At 33.7% G+C, this 22685-nt stretch overlaps 3 protein-coding genes and 1 non-coding gene across 5 annotated transcripts; all 4 read right to left on the reverse strand.

The window, feature by feature from the left end:
* Window positions 1-962: 962 nt before the first annotated feature.
* Window positions 963-2734, reverse strand: LOC140808317 (signal peptidase complex subunit 1-like). Its single transcript, XM_073165408.1, has 2 exons — window positions 2601-2734; window positions 963-1422 (listed from the first exon to the last, which is right to left on the reverse strand). Exon 2 carries the CDS (start codon window positions 1420-1422, stop codon window positions 1141-1143), a length of 282 nt encoding a protein of 93 aa, XP_073021509.1. The 5' UTR covers window positions 2601-2734; the 3' UTR covers window positions 963-1140.
* Window positions 2735-3543: 809 nt separating this feature from the next.
* On the reverse strand, window positions 3544-5471 carry LOC140808315 (large ribosomal subunit protein uL22y). The gene is made up of 7 exons (XM_073165407.1): window positions 5335-5471; window positions 5202-5238; window positions 5077-5117; window positions 4245-4475; window positions 4070-4172; window positions 3884-3951; window positions 3544-3769 (listed from the first exon to the last, which is right to left on the reverse strand). The coding sequence occupies exons 1-7, from the start codon at window positions 5335-5337 to the stop codon at window positions 3728-3730; spliced, it is 525 nt and encodes a 174-aa protein (XP_073021508.1). The 5' UTR covers window positions 5338-5471; the 3' UTR covers window positions 3544-3727.
* LOC140808559 (small nucleolar RNA snoR74) lies at window positions 4736-4868 on the reverse strand. Its single transcript, XR_012112976.1, has one exon. It is a non-coding gene; the product is annotated as a small nucleolar RNA snoR74 (small nucleolar RNA).
* Window positions 5472-6669: 1198 nt separating the features above from the next.
* LOC140808314 (uncharacterized) lies at window positions 6670-16235 on the reverse strand. Of its 2 annotated transcripts, XM_073165405.1 has the most exons (21): window positions 15880-16235; window positions 14570-14655; window positions 14365-14466; window positions 13698-13804; window positions 13518-13618; window positions 12804-12891; window positions 12060-12148; window positions 11589-11728; window positions 11324-11489; window positions 11066-11201; window positions 10808-10904; window positions 10189-10318; window positions 9714-9773; window positions 9475-9593; window positions 9163-9287; window positions 8522-8746; window positions 8224-8384; window positions 7828-7991; window positions 7528-7610; window positions 7367-7452; window positions 6670-6948 (listed from the first exon to the last, which is right to left on the reverse strand). In XM_073165405.1, the coding sequence occupies exons 1-21, from the start codon at window positions 16093-16095 to the stop codon at window positions 6805-6807; spliced, it is 2625 nt and encodes an 874-aa protein (XP_073021506.1). In that variant the 5' UTR covers window positions 16096-16235; the 3' UTR covers window positions 6670-6804. The 2 variants fall into 2 exon arrangements, with proteins under 2 accessions (XP_073021506.1, XP_073021507.1); XM_073165406.1 differs by lacking the exon at window positions 14570-14655 and having other exon boundaries at window positions 15880-16018.
* Window positions 16236-22685: the final 6450 nt, after the last annotated feature.

The following is a 22685-nucleotide window of genomic DNA, read 5'->3' on the forward strand; positions in this document are numbered from 1 at the left end:
TAAACATTCGCAGAAATCAATACTGTGAGTGGCCATTACCTTAAATTAGCATATCTGTTCTCTTGACATCTGCTGCTAACAGTTGGTTAAAACTTAAAAGTATGAACAACCTGAGAAGTTGAGCTTTGAAATATTTATCAAACACTTAATATGGAAAAGCTTTTGCAACCAAATGATCGCTGGTTTTCGAATTAGAAAATAATTAGTAAACCAATATGATATTTGCCAAAAGAATCAATCAATCAATCAATCATCCTACTCAACTGCCAATTGCTCATAACTTGGCATGGTGTCGCATAAATGAATTTACTTGATCTATGAGCACACATTAGACTTTCCATTGAGCGAGCCCAATTTATGAAAGGTATTTTAGAGAACGATTGAACCCCGTTTAAAGGTGGAACCTAAAGTCGCGTTTTGATCTAGCTATGGCATTAAAAAGATCACGTATGTCAGAATTTGAAATTTATACTTCAAATCCAATACATTTTGGGTTCATCATTCAAAATATAGCATTACAATCCATGGTATATGTAAAAGTCGAAATTAGTTCTTCTACCCCCATAAATTCAGATCATCTTCGCTTACATTTGAATTCAACTCAAATCTTGCAATTTTATATCTAGACTTCTAATCATTCAAAATATCAAGTCAAATCTACCTTCATTCCCACCGCTATGTTCTTGTTGCACCACTGCAGTGATATTAATTGATTGACTAGGCTAGCAAGTTCTGCCGTCTGTATGTGCTTATATTTTAGAAGGTTTTAGCTTGTAAATTGACCAAGATCTAGATATCAGCTAAGTATCTATAGCATGAACATTAATGGTATCACAAAAAATAACTGTTTTTATCATGGACCCTTGTTCGAAATGTTGGTGACGATCAATGTGATTCTAATAATCTCACGTGTGTGCATTGTGCTATGGTCCCACATATCTATTGTAAACTGGAGGCACAACTAGAGAGCCCAAGAGTAGTCCATAGAACAGTAATAGTTAACAAAAGGAGAACATATGCAGTCACGGCTACTTTAAATTGTAAGCTTTAATTAATGTCAAGGCGCTGTAAATACTCATTCATCAACCCAAAACTTTGTGCTATGTGACTTAAGACCTTGAACGCTGAAACTTAGATAACCTACTTCTTCGATGTCTTCTTTTTTGAGCCAGAATTAGCAGCAGGCTGTGGCTTGGGATACTTTTCAGCTTCGTTTGGGTCTAACCAATTGAGAGGATGGCGGTTGAAGAATGGCCAATTGGGGATGGTAACAATAGAAGTTAGCACGACTCCAGCTGTGTAGATAAGGATCATTGTCTGAAAAGACCCCAACACGTAACCTGCAATGAATGCCACAGCTGCAAAAATTACCAACATCAGCTGCATCAGCTGCTCTGCTAGCTTCTGCCCCTGCCAATCCATCTGCCGACCAAATTATTGAGTAATAAGATAGTTATGCTCCAATGAATTGTAGATGTGGTCGTGCTTAAATGATTTCAACTAAATGGAGTTGTAAAGTAATAGTTTAAAGAAAAACAAAAAGGCATTACATGAGATAATAAATAAATAGATGAAGTTTCATCCTTTAGTACCCATTACTGTAAAAATTTCAGAACAAATCACACCCAAGTGTGTTGAGTCATCAAAGCAAAACATATGGAGTAGTAATGAGCCTCACAATGATTTAATAGGTTGGCAATTTTTAGATAAACAAGGTATAATGCCAGACTATTTAGCAATTACTGAGTAGGAAAACACAATTTGACCGCGAGTAATACAGTCCATTAAAAAGTATTTTGAAGCAATTTGACTCCAAAAAAAATTAAAGCCTATGCTCAAGGAAAGAACATGAATATAAGCCTTCACTCAGACGGCCTCAAACACGTAGGTGCTTGAATGCAGAATTGCTTGCCAAAGACAAGTATTACAGTTTTTTTAAACTACATTTCCTTTGAACATAATTCGAAACTCCCACTTTTTCTATAACACGAAAAAAAGGCCGAAACACCCACAGCCACAGGACATTGTCCAATTAACTCAAAAAACCAGCTGTTCTCTAGGATGGATCAACAAACATTATTCTTCTCCTACATACACAGTGCTCTGCAGCGTTGTCGGAAACAATTAGGGAGTTATGTTACAGCGGCCGTTCCTTCCCGATCACGGCCAAAGTTTTTCCATTCCCAAAAAAAAGGGCCATTCCGCCGTTATCACCGTCATCATAGGCGTTCTGGAGCACCTTCCGTTCTAGGAGTGAAATCCATCTCAGCCACAGCCGTTCCCGTTAAGCCCGCGATAACGGCGTTCCGGCGAACCATCAGACACCCAATCATTCCTCGAAAACACCCAACCACTCAAATCGATTTTTCCGGATAAAAATCCAGCAATCCATATAAATCAGCGAGATTTTCACTTATCATTTCTCAAAACATCCATTCATATACACTCATTCAGCGAGATTTTCACTTATCATTTCTCAAAACATCCATTCATATACACTCATTCATACACCCAAAAAAAAAGGAAAATGATTACCAAAATTGAAGATCTATGAAACCAAATAATTGATCTGCTGATCAATAGAAACTAATTGAACTTACCAGCAAGCAAAGCGACGATCGTGGGGTAAGATTGTGTCCGAAGCGAAGGAGAGGGGTTTTGGGAATCGAAGTGACCTCAGATAGATTTATAGAAACCAACCGCTGTTATATTTGTGGGAGAAATCCTTTTAAGTTGACCACCAAAGCTCTTTATAATTTTATTTAATTAATGGTATTATTTTTGTACGTATAATTATGATAATAAAATATTTGTACTTTAATTCAAAGTTTAAAATTATCTTAAATCTCTCTCACAACTTGGAGAGTTTAGAGTCTTAACTCCAATAAAACAAAAATATTAAAAAAAAAATCTAATTTTACGTTTTGAACGTATCTCTCTTTATCTATCTCTTACCTCGAAATAAAAACAAACTAAAGTGTCTATAATTGAACCAAAAAATAAAAGAAGAAATTCAACATCAAAATGGAATTGAACGTGCTTTTTTAAAAAATAAACCGAATGTAAGTGTTTGTTGTCTCGTGTTTATATTTTATATCATTAAAAAAAAAATTGATAATTTCAGTAGAGCACTATTCTGAACATTTTTAGAAAACAAAAAACTTTTTTTAACGTTGAGTTTTAGAATTGATGAAATATTTCAAAAGATAATTATTTAAGATATAAAATTTTGAATTAGTTTAAACAAATTAATAATTTTTTTATTTTAATATTATATATGCATCAACACAATCTAAATAAAAACTTAATTCATGACTAATGGTTCTTTAGAGATCGCAATGCAAAGTGATGGAATTTTGTGTAGCGTCGCAAATTCCAACTCGTTTTCTTCGAGGCTACCTTTTTTATGATTTTCTTACAAAAAATGAGAAGCATTTTTATGCCGATTAAAATTTTAAAAAAGAATTAAAGAAATGAGACTCGAAAAATCAAGTTACGGGGAAATTTTCAAGAGTAACTCCAGTCTAATTGTTCGACAAGGGCTTGATTGGAAATGGTAGAATCGTATATGAAGGGCTTGAGGAGCAAATCTTACAGATCCAATTATATTCTAAATTCAAAATCACTGTATGCAAATAAACCACAACTGTCTACAAAAACCGAAAGAGAAAGGGGGCATAAGCTCAAAATTTGGCAAACGATGAACTGGAATTCTTTCACCAAGAGCTCAAGCTTTCCTAGGCTTGCTTGCTGCCAACTGAGATTCAGGCTGCAAATCAAACAAGAAAATGTAACAATTATCAGCACGAGAAACAGAAAATTTGTGATTCAATGAACTCCGCTTCAACCAATCCTAAATAAAGATTCAAGCATTCATGGTTACCTCCTTTTTCACAGGTTCTTCCTTTTCAGATAGAATCAATTCAATGTGGCAAGGAGATGACATGTAAGCTAAGTAGATCATAATGTTAGTTCAAACAATTTTAATTATAAGATTCGATAAACAAATATATGGCCACAAAGATTTATTCTCCCAAGTTTTCTTTATTAAATATAAGAAACATCGTACGATTTATTCTCCCATGTGCGCGGTATGTACGACGCCTCTGCTTCTGAGCCTGGTTAACTTGAATGTGGGAAATGAAAAGTGCATCCACGTCCAAGCCTTTCACCTGGCACATAAATCTTCAGCTATTAGATATAAAAATATAAATTAAGTAACAAAAAATTGAATAAAGGTTTACCTCCGCGTTACTCTCAGCATTCTTCAGTAAATCCAAGATAAACTTGGCAGATTTCGCAGGCCAGCGACCCTGTCCATTGGAATGCCTGTTCTTTGCCTGAGCGGTTCTCCCAACACCACCGCAGTAGCGAGTGAAAGGAATGGCCTGCTTGTGGGCAAGGACATCCTCCAAATACCTTTTGGCCTTGGCTAGAGGCAGCTTTCTGATGGCATGGGCAGTTTCCCTAGTATTCTGCACAAATGTATGGAGTCATTATTTCAATTAGATATGATATCATCTACAACAAGGATAGCACACCACAATGATGATATCAATAAAAAAATCAAACATCTATTTCAGCATGAGATTTCTTGATGCTGACAATACCAGGCACAATGTCATACAAAACACATTTTATGGGTTATCTCAACCTTCAAATATCCGAAGTTTAAATAAGAACTTTGAGGATAATCGCATATACTCCAACTCATGGCTTAATGCTGCTATAAAAACAATGTAGCATCGTTTACTGAACCATCAGTCATTGGAATAACTCAAGAGGTTCACCCAATAACATTGCAAATCTTTTATCCCTGACGTATACGAGAGACTTGTTCACAAAAGGCAACAAGTCCCTGCTTTTTTCATCAGGTTAACTTCGTAATCGACCCAATACTCAAATACAAATAATGGACCTCAATTAACAGTGAGTATTCAAAAATCATGACACACAGCTCATGCACACTCAAATTTCAAAACTTTAAACAAAGTTGACTAAGAAACACAACCCAATTCATAAATCTATAAAAAAAAATAAAAAATATGGAAAACAAACCAACCAAAAAAAACATACCTTGAAATGAACTCGGAGATCGGATCCCCTAGATTTGCAGGCTGCGGATCAACACATAACAAATTAGTAGAAACACTTCCAAGAAATACAACGATTTAAATCTTACGACTAAATGAAAAACCTACATTTCGTGGCGTTATCAGGCTCTCTCGAGTATTTCACCTGACAAGAAATTAATAATAAATAAAAATTGAAAGTTATATATTAAACGATAAACTTGTATATTGTGTGCTGTAACGAGCGAGAGAAGGGATATACCATCTTTGATTCAGGGAAAATGCTCCGTCTTAGGGTTCTTCGGTGAAGGCGAAGTAGGAGTGAGAGGGTCTTCGTTTATATACCTCGCTTCGAAACCCTAAGATCTAATTGGGCCATAATGGGCTGCTCTAATTGTTTGGGCACAATGATTCTATTTTATTGAAGTTCCAGACGTGGGCCTGCAGGCTCATTATTTACCCAATTGACTTGTATGACCCAACTAATTATTCTAAAAAAAAAACTAACAAAAAATTATTCTAAAAAAAAGTAATAATAATATCAAAAAGTTGACGACAATTAAAATATCCAAATTTAAAATGAATTATTTATAGTTATTTAATTATGTTATTGTGAATTTGGAGGGTAACATATATTTTAGAAGTGGATAACTTTTTTTCAAATTCATATATATTTTTATTAGGTAATGCAAAAAATCAAGAAACCAGATAACAGAATTTCATTGATCATGAGTATGATTACCTATTGTTTATAATATAATTTCTTATTTTGAAGCAAAATTTGATGCAAAGAACTTTGAATTTAGTCAAATTTCAAAATGTTTGAAGTTCGAAGTTTATGTAATATTGAATGTACGTGTTATTATTAATCTCGTTCAAAATGAAAAAGAAAAATTAAAGAAAATGAAAATAAAGCAATCATAAAATAATATATAGATATCTTGATTAAATTATAAATATATATTTGATGCAATAAAACGTTTATTTTAAATAAATAATAAAGAGAATCTAATAATATTTTTCATATTGGATACAAATTATTTGTTTTGTATAAAATATGATATATGATATATTACTTTACTATTATAAAGCAAGAGAGATAGATACTTTTTTTTTGTATTTTAAAGTGGATTTACAAAAATAACCCACAACTATTCACTAAAAACTCCAATAACAGAAGGGTAAATTTATAAATTCATTTTTTATCCCATGTTTCTCCCCCTCTCCGGTATAGGAAGTTTTGAAATTAAATGGTTAAAGTATATTTCCCTCTCTTTATCTTTTCCCAACTTCTCAGTTCTCACGGTATCACCTGTTACATAAATGATTTATTTTGATGATAAAACTAAAAATTATTTATCAAGCTAACTAATTCTTAATTTAAATTTAATTTTTTAAATGCGTATCATTTTCTGATAAACAGAAAACGTATATAAATTTATTTTATACACACGCTGTGTACTTTGGTCCGCTAGTTTATAATCAAGCAGGAAATTAGTCATTGAGAATTTATGTTTAATATATGTCATTTCATTATTCTTTAAAGTAGCTTCAAAATAAAAATTTTATTTAAGAAATGGGCATAGAAACTGGAATGAAGGAACAAAATGTTAAACGATTTACAAAAAAATTAGCTGATAACAAAGTAACTTAGAAAACTAACAAATTGTCCATAACTTAAATTGTGCCCAAATTGTTTCCGTAGCGAAACAAAAATTGTAGAAAGAAACCATCAGAAGAAATAGGTAGAGATGAAAGTTGTAAACGTAGTGACGTCCATCCAATTAGGAAAAAGGGCTTTCAACTTCTTCGTTGGCTCGGTTAAATGTAGGTCCACTACAGCAATCTCGACCTTTAAAGCTTCAGAATTACTTGCCTGCACAGAATTCATATTGAAAGGGTATTAGCATATGTACAGAAAAGATCATTTTCAGTTCAATGGATGAAAGATTGGCTTGGTTTACACTGAGTCGAACAGCTGAAACAAACGAACAGAGTCGAATTTGAGTAGCTACGATTCATGTTCGAGTGTTCGTCTATCAACTTAAACTCAATTCATGTTCATTTATTTATTTAATGGTATGAAGGTTACCATAGCATGTCATTTTTTTATGTTAACTTTCTGAGCATCTGAAGAGCGACTTAGTCATCTCCAACTTGTTTGAAATTTATCGAGCTCTGTAAGCTCAAGATCGTCTACTGACTACTTGATCAAGCTTGAAGAGTGCAAGTTTCGAGCTTGATTATGTTCGTATCAACCACTATTCCAAATGGTGAAGAAATTAAAAGTTTACCTCCAACCAAAAGGTCCAGTTTTCACGGCCTGCACCACTCAGTCTGCATATATACGATGGTGGCCCATTCCCGAACTCCACCGGAGCTGTAAGAAATTCATAAAGATTTAATATACCGCAAAAGAAAAAACGACTGGAGGCACCAAAGAAAACCGAATCACCTGGAACTACATTGTTTGCGAAAGACCAATTAGATAATGGACCAGTAATGTTAAGGACAGCAACCCACACCTGCTCTAAAGAACTGAGACAAAAATATACAGAAAATATTAATATCTCCATTGTTTTTAATTTGAAAATACTCAGAAATATTAACACGATCTAATTAATTTACAGACAAGTAAAAAAACAGTTCGTAATTATTTGAAATGTGGCTCAGGTCCTGACGAAAGTCATATTTTAGCTGGTATTAATATCCAATTAATTGTTTTGCAATTTGCATGCTTTCAATAAAATATTACCCCAAGGTGAATTCCAAGTAGACTCTCCGAGGTCCTCCAACTCGAATAAGCTGGTAATTGTCCGTTGACAAATATGGGAAATGACTATAGTGACTCGAGATATCATCTGTTTTAGCAGGAAACTTCAAGCTTCTTGAGAACAGAGAAGATATTGGAAATATACCCTGCCAAAAGAACATAAAGTATATCTTATACAGGATCATCACATATCTTGTCACCCTATGAGGTATATTGGTGTGGAACCAGCTAAATAAAGTGGAGTAACGAGCAATTATTTTGCAATACTCAAATGACAAATGGGAAACAAAAAGACAAATTTTTAAACAATTACAGATTAAAATGCTGCTATTTTTAGGTTTCTGTCTTCTCCCATAGGGACGACATGCAAGAGGGTACCTTCCATCTCTGAAAATTTGACTGATTCACAGTGTCAAAACTAATTTCTGGAATGGCATCAAGTTCCTTCACCACCGCTGGCGCATGTTTAAACACAAACATTAGGGAATTTGAGTCCACTACTGCAAAATCGAAGCTAGCTTCCAATATGTGGTTTGCATCTATAAATGAATCATTAAACACTTGTTAGAAGGCCTATCAAGACATATGTCCATGACTGCATAGAAATATCCTACAAAAGATAAGTCAAGAATAGTCCAATTTTAAATAAAATATCAATGAGAAGTCAGAAGAGTACCTATAGTTTCAATAGTATGCTGAAGTACAACTCTCTTAGGTGCATCTTGGCTATAGGGAAAAAATTGGGATGACACGGCCAAAGCAAGTATGGTAACTTGCAGCAAAAATCCGACAATTGATGATTTTGCTACCCACTTTTCAACAACAGGTAAAACAGGACCAACACACCAGCCAGTTACAAGTCCAATTAAAGCTGCAGCTATAACATCAGGAACAAAATACCCTGCAAATAGTTTGAGACTTCGTCAGAGTTACAGAAGAAACTCGCTACATTTCAGCCTGTATGACTTGGCAGCTTTAATTTCCTTTAATATGCATACAAGGTAATCAAAAAAGGAATATATATATATATATATATATATATATCAATTCAGCCAAGAACATAAATCAATTTCACTGGTTCTATGTACTAATTTGTCTCGATCCAGATGATCCAAGTAGAATAAGGAGATTTGGCCACAGCAACAGGTGAGATTTTCTGGGCACTTTACATTTAAAAATAAAATTGAAAATATAAATGCATGCATCAGATCTGGGCATGCAAATTACAAACCAAGGATACTCAATAACTAGAAAAACCCACAAGTTTCTCTGCTTTTCAGTCTTAGACATGAACAAAAACCAAATTAGAAAACTGACCATAGGGGGGTGGAAGAGAGCCTGTCATGCCCATTTTCTCGATTACAAACATAGCAAGAAATCCCCCAAAATAGACGGAGTACATCAAGCAAGGTATCAATGGGACGACATAGCATGCGGTTGACCTGACAAAACATCTTGGTCATATCAAATTTCCAAACACGTATTACAAACTCAACTGCTTGAACAAAGTAAACTGTTTACATATGAGAAACAGAACCGCCAACAAGAACATGGAGTATTGGCATATACTGGATAATATTAGAGAAAATAAGTAACAGAACATCATCAAGGAATCATGTACTGTAGTACCTGAGAGATTTGCAACCAAAGCACTTGACCGATAAACAAAAGGAGATCCATGCAGGGACCATAAAAACTGATATAAAGAATGTCATAAAACCGCCACTCAACCCTGATAAAAGGTACACCTGCTTCGAATTTCAAGTTAGCAATTTAAGGCTTGAACTACGAATTTTTAGGAAGCCAAAAGAAAAACTTTTTCATTACAAAAAGACCATATTAATTTGATAACTGAGTAACTCCCGTACCAGGGTAATTAAGGAATAGAATCCAAATGCTCCCCAGAACCTAGCTTCATCAACCAATTCCTTCAAACGTGTCAAATCAAAACTAATAAAAAGAAATAATCTAAATACATACTATAACATTGCAAAATCGAACAAAGCACATGAATGAAATTCTATAGTTGAATATGGCTAACACAGGCCATATCATCTAAGCTTCTGCCTATTTTAGCCTTTACTTCAGACATGTACTAAATTCAGCAGTGGTGCATCTGAAAAGCAGCAAGATAAGTGCCTTGTGACTTATTCAGCAACTACTTGGCCTTAGCTCAATGAGTTGTATAACTATTTAAAAATATGTCAGACGAGTTAACGCTTCTACGATCATTGTTAGATATTTATAGCATCTCACAGTGATATTCTATGTCAACAGACCTGAGGCTCAAGATAAGAATGATCCAATGCTATGATTAAATAAGATTCACACAGAAGCACACACCTCTCTTGGTAATGAAAAGGCAGAAAACTCTTGAGAAAGAGGAAATTGTCTCCAAAGCACTCTTGGAACTAACAGACCAACAATTGAGCAGGGTACGAACATAAAAAACGCCAAGCGTGGATTAGCAAACCTAAATTGGAAAAATAAATGACAAGATCTATGAGTTCAAAAACAAATGGAACATTATGAAGGACAAAAATAGAGAAATCGAATATAAAAACAATCTAATTAGTAGTAGAATAACTTCTTGACTACTGTACTTCAATATGGACACTAAACAGAGATAGTCAAGGGACAAAACATCCAATCAGGCAGAAATGCTTGACAGCACATAACACAATCAAGTCACAGCTTTGGTCGGGAAAAAATTCGATACTCAGCCTGTATCAAGCAATGGAGAGTATGCAGCAGGGAGGAGGAAATATGGAAGGTAGAGGACTCAAAGACATCATATCAAAACTATTTTTTGTGAACTAAAATTCCAAGTTATAATAGAACCTGCATCCATGGAGCTCTCGTTAAGATAAAGTACAATATAAAACAGAGAGGCTAATAACAAAAAAAAAAGAATTATGATATTAAAAACCAGAAAACGAAATTAAGGCAACTAAATCCGTACCAGTTCATTGAATGTTCACAGAATAGCAACCGCAAGATAGCAAAAGTCACAGGAAAAATAATGGCCAGTACAATTCCGCTCGCATGGTACAGTAATCCTGCATCATTGTCAATAAACTGCATTATACATGGAACATCAAGAAAATTTACATCATTGTCACTAAACTGCATTATACATGGAACTACAAGAAAATTTACCTGTAATCTGTAACAAAAGGTCAGTAACACAAATTTGGAATTTCAGTAGCAAATTCATTACCTTTCAGGAAGTCATAATAGGTGGCAAAGGAACAAATTAAACCCCCAGTTGGCAAGCGCAATAAAAGAGGCATGAGGAGGAAGATAACAATTGGAATACTGTGAAGCACCACCGCTAGCCTTCTTGAATAAAAGACCTGAAAAAGACTTGTGCATCAGAATTTAAGTTAGCTCAAAACCTGGATTATTGCTGTTTGCTTATTTACTATAGCTAGAGAAATTATTGGCCAACTAAATCTGAAAATCAAATCTTGCATACCAAGAACTGTGAGAAGTAATCAAAGAAAACTGCTCTTTCACCTTCGGATGTGCTAGCAGCAGCTGTAAATGATACTCGCTCTTGGGCATTTAATAACTTAGAAGAATTAGCAAAAGCTTTCATCACACTAAACAAATTGTCCCCACGCGCTTGCATGCTTCCAGGTCTAAAAACAAGTGCATGCAATTTATAGTGAATCAAAAAAAAAAATTGTTACTTAGAAAGCACATCCGGCCACTGTACCAAATTAGCAGCTGGTACATACATTATTCTTTCCACGGTATCTGAGGATGTGTGGTAAAAATAACCTCCAAGGAGAAAGATAATATCCAAACCAGGAATATCTCCATAATCTTTGGCAAACATTCTATAGTCTGTATCCCCAGGAATTGCGCCAAAAACATCCTGCAATGGATTGAGAAACATGAACAACGAAAAGTTCAAATAAAATATACCCGCAAACAGTAGCAAGAAGTAATCAACTAATGGCGAGGATTCGCATGTCGAACATTATTTTATTTAATGTGGCAAAACCATGTTACAAGAATTTTTAGCACCGGACATAAACCAACATAAAAACAGTATGAATGTCATGCATATCTATCTGCTTTTAAAATCAGCAGAACATCCACAGAAAATAAAGCGTCCAAGAAACTTTTTTCGAGCATTTACATTTGAAAAAAATAAATAAATTAAACAAGCCTCTTTAATATCAGAAAAGACGAAAAGTAAAAACCTGAGCTGCACTGTTTGCCATTGGATATACTGCTGATTGGGCATAAACATATGAAGGCCAAGATCCGGGACCAGATTGGCACACTAAATCTGTTGATTGAGAAATATTACAATGAAAATCAACAAAGAGCTCAGCTCCTGAAAGAATTCAATCTCATGAAGTGAGGTGAATGAGCACCCTCCATATAATTTTCCTGCAATTAATAGCAAAATAATACACCATAGAATGTTGAAAGTTTCAAACTTCATTCCTAAAACTCTACCTATTAAATAAACAGGAAAACACTTTACATTGGAACTTGGTACTGATACAGTTATATCAGGTATAGTGGATGATCACATAAATATACTAGATGACGAGGCATAGACACACTCATTCCAATAATAGAGCACTTTAAGAGTCCAAGGTATGTGAGCTAGAAACAATTAAAAGCTGTCATTAATTTGCAGTAAACAAAATCCAAATTAATCATTAGCATTTGTTTCTTCTATCAAAATCAAATCAAGATGTTGCATACATCATCATCCGTACAATGTCGGCTAGCATAAAAGGAGATGGTCATATCATTGTGGTATTAGCAACTTACAAGCATCAAACAAAGTAAATATCATGCAATCCCACATAAGGGTTAAGTTCCATCATCCACACAAAAAAATTATAGAAGATGTCTAACAATCCAGATGCAATTCCAGACCACAAATTGCCGCATTGTGACATTTCATTGCATTTCAATTTGAAACTCACCAAAGCCTCCTGTCCCAGATGCCTCAACATCGATAAAAGCTCCTATTGTATCCCGCCATCTATGTGTTGTAATGAAGCCATGTGAACCCTGATATATAACAAGAAAATCACCCGTGTTACGCAACTAGAACTTGAACACAAAATTTGCATTCGCATTAAAAAACTATTTTGCACTCATTTCCACTGGTTTGACGTAGAACCTACGATGCCTTAAAAAGGTCCAAGCAAAGAAGTAATCCAACAAATTTATTTTTCCATATTATTTCACACATAAATGCTACCATAATCCCAGCTGCCAATAAGTGAATTATAGAACAAAATCAAGTGAACAAACTATTTTTTTTGTAACATGATATTTCTTATAGGAAGGAAATATCAGTAATTGATCAATCAACTTTATTTAGTGATTGCAAATTGAAACCTTGAGAATAATGCTTGGTTTAAAAATAGACTCGTTTTGTGCCATACATAGAAAAGAAAAAAACAAGTCAACTGTCAAGCCACGTTAAACAATACCGTAATTTGGTTTGAACGTTTGATTCCTTGAACAGAAAAAGAAATGCATCATGATAAGACAAACTGAACTTTACAGTACAATACTGAGAACATAATATCAACACATAGATGTGCAATTATCGTTATAAAAACCAAACCAAGAATCTAGGACAACCATGTTAAAAGTACAAGGGCAACGAAAATAATAACATTACTCACCAGCATAAATAATTCTTCTGCTCCATTAAATAAGAATATAACAGGCCTAGGAGGAATCCAACCAGAATCTACTGTGAGCCTTGCTAGTTCTAGTAATGATGCTGTCAATGAAAAACTAGTAAAAATTAAGCTACACTACTGCATTAATATAAAACAGAACATATTGTGCATTCCACCCACCAACACATGAACCACAATCACCAGCTCCAGGAGAACCAGGTGGGGTATCAAAGTGACTGTTCAATAACACCGACGAGTCAGTGTCTAGAGAATTTATCGATGAAATCCTGCACGTTGATTCAAGTTGGATTAAGTAACTTAAGACATCCACAAAGCATTTCTTTTAGCAAACATTCAATTAAAAAGTATTCCGCAATACTGTGTGTTTAGTCTGATCATCATTTATATGTTGGAGATATTATGGATTGCAGCTACCACTCAACACATCCAACTAGCTAATATATTAATTTCATGATAAAACAAAATAATATTTGGATGCCTTAAATGGGACAAGTGGTAGCACCAACAGGGAAGGAATAAGATTTTAAAACGAGATAATATATAGGGCATTAGCAACAACAGAATTCTGCAAATAGAAACAATGGTCCTTTTTCTTCATGTGAGGAAATAACATAATATCTAAAAGATAGATTAGATGCCAAAAAGGCTCCATACAGCAACATACTTATGCAACGATAGGGACCCAATTGAAGACAGACCAAATATAATCATAACGAAACCCATATTAAACTACAAACTTAAACTAATAATTTGACTCAACACACTGGTCGAGGGTACAAACAAAAATGTATAGAGAGTGAACAAAGCAAAACAATAGGTAAAGTACCTCATTTGGATATTTGTATGATTTCTATAAGTTAGAGTTAAGCTCTGCCCCAAAAAAATCATATTGAATGAGCCATTAACTGTGGTTTCTTCGATCTCTATCCTGCAAATACAAAAAACAAATACTGAAGCTAGTTCTACACACGCCACCTTAAAATAGTATAACAATCAATACGTAGATTTCATATATCAATTAATACACTGACCTAAAATCAGATCCAGCTCGTTCTTTTATCATTTCTAACTGTGTTTTAATGTACTTTGCTGCCTGTCTTAATCCTGGACTTCCCTCCTAGATGTAATAAAATCACAAAACTGTCACATTTTCTATGACACTTCATAACCAAACAGGAAAGTAAAAAAATAATCATTTGGTTCCCGAAACTACACAAAGTTAGGGAAACAGGAAATTTCTGCATTAAATTTTAATTCAGATTGAAATTAGGAAAAAAAAGTATACATGGTAGCTTTTCTTTTGTTTTAGTTCACCAACCCTCCAAACTATCATTTCAAAAACATCAACCAAGTACACACATACATAAGCAATCAAGAAATGACAGAACAAAAACCTCAACAGAGTTCTACAAACAATTGTATCTAAAATGACAACAGAGATTGACCTAAAGAAGTGAAACACTGTAGCCGCAAAGAGTTCAAGCAATCAGAAAAATAAAGAAACTTTACCTCACTTGTTTTCAAAATGTCCCAAAATCGCCAAAATCGATCAACTCAATGTCATAGTTGCATCAAATTCAACCAAATAGAGTTGAAGAATAAAGAAAATTAAAAACAGTGATATAAAATCATGTAATTTTCAAAAGAAAATCATCAGTCCATTGACCAAGTTCAATCATGCCAGAGGGGGGAAATCAAAAGAAAAATTAAAAGTAGAGTGTAGTACTGTAGTTACACATAATTACAGTAGAAAGTCAACAATATTTTCTGCTGGGTTGAATCAATCAAATTTGAAATTTTAATTCCATAAAGATTCCATTAAAAAAGAACGCCAAGAAAAATTCTAACTTCTAAGGTCTGACGCTGGATAATCTTCAGGAAATAAGCGGTTTTTTGTTTATAGGAATACTGGAAATAATTTATTCTAGAGACATCCTAATACAAGATCATGCCCCAGGCATTCATTATACATGAAATTCGTTGTTCATTTACTTGCTTATACTAAATCTAATTAGTACATACAAACAAACATCGTAGCTCAGATACATAAAACCAAAAAATTTCTGGAACGATTTATAAGCATGAATCATTCATTAGTTTGGTTCAAAACCATCCTAACCAATTACAATAAAAAGTCAACAAAGCATGGTGGTGGCAGTGGCACAGAGTTTGCCAAGCAGCCAAACAACCTTCAACATTAATTAACTTCGTCTAAATAACCGAATTCCAGTCCTCTAGACAACTGAATTGAACTAGATAAAGATCAAAGTCACATGCATAAAATTACTCAAAAATTCAACGGATAGAAGCTAGCATAAGAGACATGTCGTCGTTTGCTGACCTGCCGGCCGCCGATGTCTTCCGCCAAAACGCGAATATGCTCGATAGCTCTAGCTTCAGAAAAGCGATCCAGCGGTGCGTCAAAGCCAAGAGGCGTGATGAACTTCATTTGAATAACCAAGTAGGCGAGACATGAGATGAGCCCGTAGAGAACCACGAGAACGAAAAATACTTTGAATCCGGTGACATCGCCGGAGCTCGGACGGAATAGCGCCATTGTCTTCGATTTCGGAGCTACAAGGTGAGAGTCGCACAAAGAACCAATCTGGCTGGGGCGGTGTTCAAGAGGCAACCGTTCGTTAATTGCGATGCTTTGAAACTTTGTTACGGTCCCAACTTATTGCTTAACTAATAGAATCGAGCTCCATATTAAAAAAATATTTAATTTAAGGTTAGAAAATTCCGAAACGTAAGAAATGTATATATATTTAATATATAATAGTTTTATTATATTAATAAAATATTACATTTTATGAACAACGTCAATTATCGAATAAAATAAATAAGTTCGAAAATATTCGAGTTTGGCTCGATTTTGATAAATTCAAATAAAATTAGATCGACTAAAAAAATTCACAAACAGACTCAATTCGTTTATCGTCTTAGGTCTAACCCAGATTTATGCAATGATAAGAGTAAAATATAAAAAGCAAAAAAAATAGCTATTAAATATGAAAACTTAAAAAAATATATGATAATAAGTTAAAAAAAGTGATATGTTCCACGTAAGTTTTATCAAGAATAATGCTAAAGATACATCTAATAGATCATACATCAATATTTATATTATGAGATTTTTTTTTATTATTTCCTGACATTTTATCGATATATCACGAGATTTTGACAAACTGAAATTTTGAATTTGTTTTTTTATGTAAAATTTGATATACCAATATTGATATACATATAACATCTCTAATTTATTAAATATATGCTTGGTCAAGTAATAAAAAACTAATGTATCCTACAGGTTTTTATATTATATATATATATATATATATAATAGTATATTATATATATATAATATTATATATATATATATATATATAAAATATACTATTATATATATATATATATATATATATATGAATTTGTTACTCTGCACATGTGTGCAGGGTATCATGAGCACCGTTTACGTGGCGGTGCATGATTAGTCAGTCTTTTTTTAAAAAAACAAAACAAAAAATTTTGTGTGGTTGTGGGCGTGCCACATAGACAGGCGCCCACAAGTATGCAGGAAAAAAGTGTGCAGGGTATCATTGCTATATATATATAATATATATATATTAGATATGAATGGAATAACACACGTGCTGATATTCAATAACACGTGCATAAGTGTATATTATAATAAATGTGACAAGTATACTTCAAAAAAAAAAAAGCCTGCATCGAACACGTCATATTAAAATTATATTTAGATTGATGTATTCGAGATTAAATTTTAAAAATTTAGTGAGTCTCGAACAAATAATTTTTAAAATGTCAAAATTGAGAGGTTGATTTGTTTAATATAAAAGTGCATAAAATATTGAGATTGTGTGTATCAGATTTTAAGTGTTGTGTGCAGATATGGTAACACATGTCTACAACATGTAGCGAAATATATTAATTAAATATACAAATAAAATTTAATAAATAAAATAAGACAAAATAAATATGCACAAGTATAAAACTTGTGCGGTACCTCATTACAATATATTTACTAGAAAATTATAAATAATTTACAAAACTAATAATATTGAAAGTACAAAAAACGATATTCATTAACAAATCAAGTAAGTAAATTGCATTCCAGATAAACAAAAACACAGATGCATCGATTGTATTGCTAAAATCCGGAGTCATGAACTATTCAACCAACACTTTACACTAGTGTTGTCTTCGAGTATCTCCAACACCTCACATCAACACAGCAAACAAGGTAAGTCGATCACGCGAAATCTTCACTGATACAATTCTTTTCGCATCAAAGTATCGACAATCACCAATCAAAAACCACGAAAAAACCACCGCACCGCACCGTTACTATCATGCTCTCTCTTATTTATATCCTTATTTTGCCTTATAGTTTATTCATTGTATAAAGTCCTACACATATAAGAAAAAAATAATTTCGTTAGAAAATAAAGTATTTTGAATAGTAATATGATATCTAGATATCTTATTTGTTAGTCTAAAAAGACAAAACTATATATTTAAATATATCAATATTATCAACAAGAAAAAATTTAATTAATAAAATATCTTTTCAATATTTTCGAGATACTGATTGATTTTTTTCTCGTGAGATATAAAATGGAAAACTACACAGGAAGAAAAAAAATGTATCAAATTTTCTGAATAAATATTTTCTGCCTCTTATTGAAGGAATTTATGTCGGACATGAATTGACGCTTTGATAAAACATCTGATGGATAAACAAATTTATTGAAATTGTCAATTTAATCTTGACCAAGGATGTGATTTGAGTACTTTTCAAGAAAATGATATTAAATTTTTTACTGAAGAATATCAATAGTAAGAATAGAGCAAATGTTTGCAAGCTTCAAAGTCCCAAAGTTTGAAACATCCATTTGGATTATACAATTAAAATTATGGATGATTTGTGTGTATTCAAAAAGGTTAGTGGGAACACAATCATGTTTTAACGCACAATGTACGAATATTAGCATCTCATCAAGATTTATTGTGCAACAAAACTACGTTACACACATGTTTATTTAACTTTAACGAAAAAGTGAAGAGTAAGAAACTAAACTGCAAATTTTAATAAAAGCACAAAATGAATAAACTTAAATAATAATAAAATATTAATTAGGATTTCAATTCACCTACTTTTTAAATTTTCTCTAATTATTGAATTTAAAGTTTTAAACTTTTTTGAATGGAATTATTTATTCTATAATATACTCTATTGAGTTATATTGAACTAATTCAACAACATACGCTAACCGAGTATCATTGTATTATTTTATAATTGCAATTGCATTAACGAATCGTGAAATTCTCTAGATTCCGACATATTGGACTATGATCATCAACATATATCAAACCCCACATGTCTATTAAAATTGTAGATTCATAAATTATGTTATCCTATCATATAATAAAATCTAAAAGTCATTTAGAATTTAATCGCGTTTCAAAGATGTAATAAAAATAATCAAGTATGCTTCAAACTAAATTCAATATTAGAAAAAAGGCAAAAACTTGTCTGAGACGGTCTCACGGATCGTATCTGTGAGACGGATCACATATTTGGATCACCCATGAAAAAATATTACTTTTTATGCTAAGAGTATTACTTTTTATTGTGAATATGGGTAGGGTTGACCCGTCTCACAAATTGTGATCCGTGAGACGGTCTCACATGAGACCCACTCTAAAAAAGAAATCACGTCAAACATGCTCGGGTATATGATTCTTAAATACCAACAAATAAAAGCAATATTAGGTGAAAAGGTTGCGTGGAATTCTTTTTGTTCGTTTGCTTTGTAGTCCTCTTCCCCGCATTTATTTCAGGAACCAAGTAGATGAATCGCGGTTGCTCCTTGGCGGCTCTCTCCCTTGATCCAACTGGGTTTTCACATTTATCACGTCCCAAGAGTCCCCACTTTTCTTCTTACCTTTTTTTCTTGTTTCGTTCGTAGTTTTAAAATTTGAATTTGAACCTAATTCAACCTCACAAGCTAGCTCAAGGGGATGATTATCCAAGACCATATATACAACTCCAAGGTATTTTATCAAACCGATGTGGGACAACTAACAATACTCCTCTCACGCTCAGGAATGAACATATGGAGCGTGACGTTTACAAATGATCCAATTATAGGCAGATCGAGTGACCCAACTATGGACAATCCAACATATAATGGTGGAACTTGAGCTCTGATACCATGTTAAGGTTGAAACTTAGACCTAATTCAACCTCAAAAGATAGTTCAAAGGGGGAGATTGTCCAAGACCATATATATAACTCACATATATTTTATCCAACCGATGTGGGACAACTAACACGTAGGTCTTTTTTCTTATTTCAATTCCATATCGTGCTAGGGTTCCAAAGATTTCCGTGATTGCCGCACATGTTATGCTTGATAATTTACGGTAAAAAATTATCGCATCGTTGATAATATTTTTTTAAGTATTTCCACATGATGGAGATAAATTATCACGCAATACAAAAGGTTCTTACTTTTGAAAATCGAACTTCTTTATGTATCGTATGCTGAAATATTTGTAATTAAAGTAACTACGAAACTAGTTTTTACTAACTCAAATAACTATATAACATGGTAGTTTAAATAACTGCTTTTATAAAGTATGGTTTCTCTACCATTTTAATTTAAATAATTAATTACCTAAATTATATGATTATAATATTATTTACTTATTATAAATATTTATAAGGTCTTAAGTGGGAGTTTGTGGTATTATAAACTAATGATATTCGGTAATAATTTTTGTATATACATCACGTGAAAAGTTTTGTGGGGCCCTTAGCTCCTAATCGTTATTACAATACAATTTGATTAGGGTTCATTAATCACAGCGGAAAACGAGTTTAAAATTTCTTTACAATGAGCTCAAAATATCTCTTCTGATATTTAAATACTAAAAATAGTATCTAAATTCAAAACATAAAACACGCCCACACATAATCAAAACCAATCACATACAAACATCTCAAATCCTCGGGACATGCCCCGGTATATAGATACATATACATATATACTCGGAACAGGACATAAACATAAAACCTCAGCCCAAGCTGTGGCTCCCACCAGAAGTACCCTCTCCGGTCTCCTGATATCCTGGAGTACCTGCCATTGTCCACACACAAAGACAACAACAGCCCCCCTTGGGGGTGAGCAAAGCTCTGTATGGAACAACCAATCATATATACCACAGATATCTAAACAGTGATATATGGTAAGCAATGCATGTATGTCGTGGAGGTATCAGGTCAAATGCCCATCCACTGAGCACATGTCAGAATCAATCGAATCGCTATCAAATCAAATCAATGCTCGAGCTGGCACACCGGCCGATATGAGAATACACGTATGATAGCGTCGACGAAGCGCCATCAATCCCACATCTCATATCCAATCATATGGGGCCACAATTGTCTATGCTTTACGGGTCATATAATACCGGCATAGCGATTGTGTTCACAAACCCCGGAATCCAATCCAGTCATATCAGGGTATCCAAGGATCATAGCTCAACGTGCATGTCATGTATCGATGTATGCATAAAATGACGTGTGTTAACAAAACATTTATTTTATACATCGATACTCCAATCTCAATGTCATGTATGCCACATTAAATCATCAAATAGGCACATAGACACGTATTCCAATCCAATCAATCAAATCAATCCAACATATATCATATAATACAGATACCTGTCGTATGTTATCCGGTCGCAACATACCTCAATTCTTCGTTTCCAGTTGATGTAGCGTTAGATTGCAGTATAATAATCTATCTACATCAATAACATATTCATTTCAATCAATAACATACTCCAAAATCATTAATTTGAGTTTCAAATATCATTTGAAACTTCAATAATTCATATCAAATTCAAATATTATCATAATTCAATTCCGACTTCGAATATAAGTTTCTTGTCGGTTATTCTACTACATATCAGAAATTCAACTTCAAATACATGCTATTCCAGCACTTTGATATATAGAGCTGCTGGAACTAGAAGAAAATTACCTCAGTCAGAAGCCCTCAACGCGACGATCACAAATATATAATTTGTTTCGCATTTAGACGGCGTTTCGAAGTCGATTTGGGCGAAGAAAATTGGAATTCTCTCGTGTCTCTCTCGAAGTCTCTGAAACAAATGAAGGAAACGATGCAACAACTTGTTCTTATCCTTCACCGTTTACCGCGCTCGGGCGGTAGAATTCTCGCGCCCGAGCGCGAGACATTCTGTCCCCGAGAAATCTTTATGCCGCGCTCGGGCGGTAGAAAGTTACCGCTCGGGCGCGGGGTGTTCTGCCCGAACACTCAGAATTTCAACCCTGGCGCTCGGGCGGTAATTTCCTACCGCTCGGGCGCCACATGTTCTGTACAAAATATCAATTTTGTACTAAATTGGCGTCCGACCTCACCACTCGAGCTCTTACAACGTCAATTCATATTCAATATTCATTTTCTCAATTCCATTGTCATGATATACATCAAATACATAATCACATGACCATTTCACTAATTATCGATAATCACACAGGATTTACGATAATACGATACACGGTCCTTACATTTAGTTTTATGTCTATTTTTTTTATAAATTATAAATCTTTTTCCATAACATATTCTTCATAAAATCTTATGTGGGGATCCGGACGCTAATCAATTATTAATTGTCATCAGGATCAATTTACTAATCAAGTAATCAGGGCCATAAACTTTTTTTTTTAAATGTGCCTCGTAGTGAAATCAAACTAATATATAACTCGGTATAAAATTAAGTACAAGTCCCGTACTGTCTACAAACCAGTAAAAACTAAGGTTCAACATCTAATTATCAAGTGCTAAAGCCCTATATACATCAAAGTTCGAAGTCTCCACTCTATCACGATCTCTTCTCATCTCCTGGACCCTGATCCTGTCCCACCTGTTGTCATGTACACATACAAACAAGACAACAGCCGGATAATTCCGGTGAGAATATAATCCCAGTATAAATCAACGAAACATGCAATCATATGATAAACTAGTTATATCAAAAGCTGAAATATAATCAATATCAAATTGTCGACAATGCTTGTGACTCCAC

The sequence above is a fragment of the Primulina eburnea genome, chromosome 12 (assembly GCF_022965805.1).
Source record: "Primulina eburnea isolate SZY01 chromosome 12, ASM2296580v1, whole genome shotgun sequence".
NCBI lineage: Eukaryota > Viridiplantae > Streptophyta > Magnoliopsida > Lamiales > Gesneriaceae > Primulina > Primulina eburnea.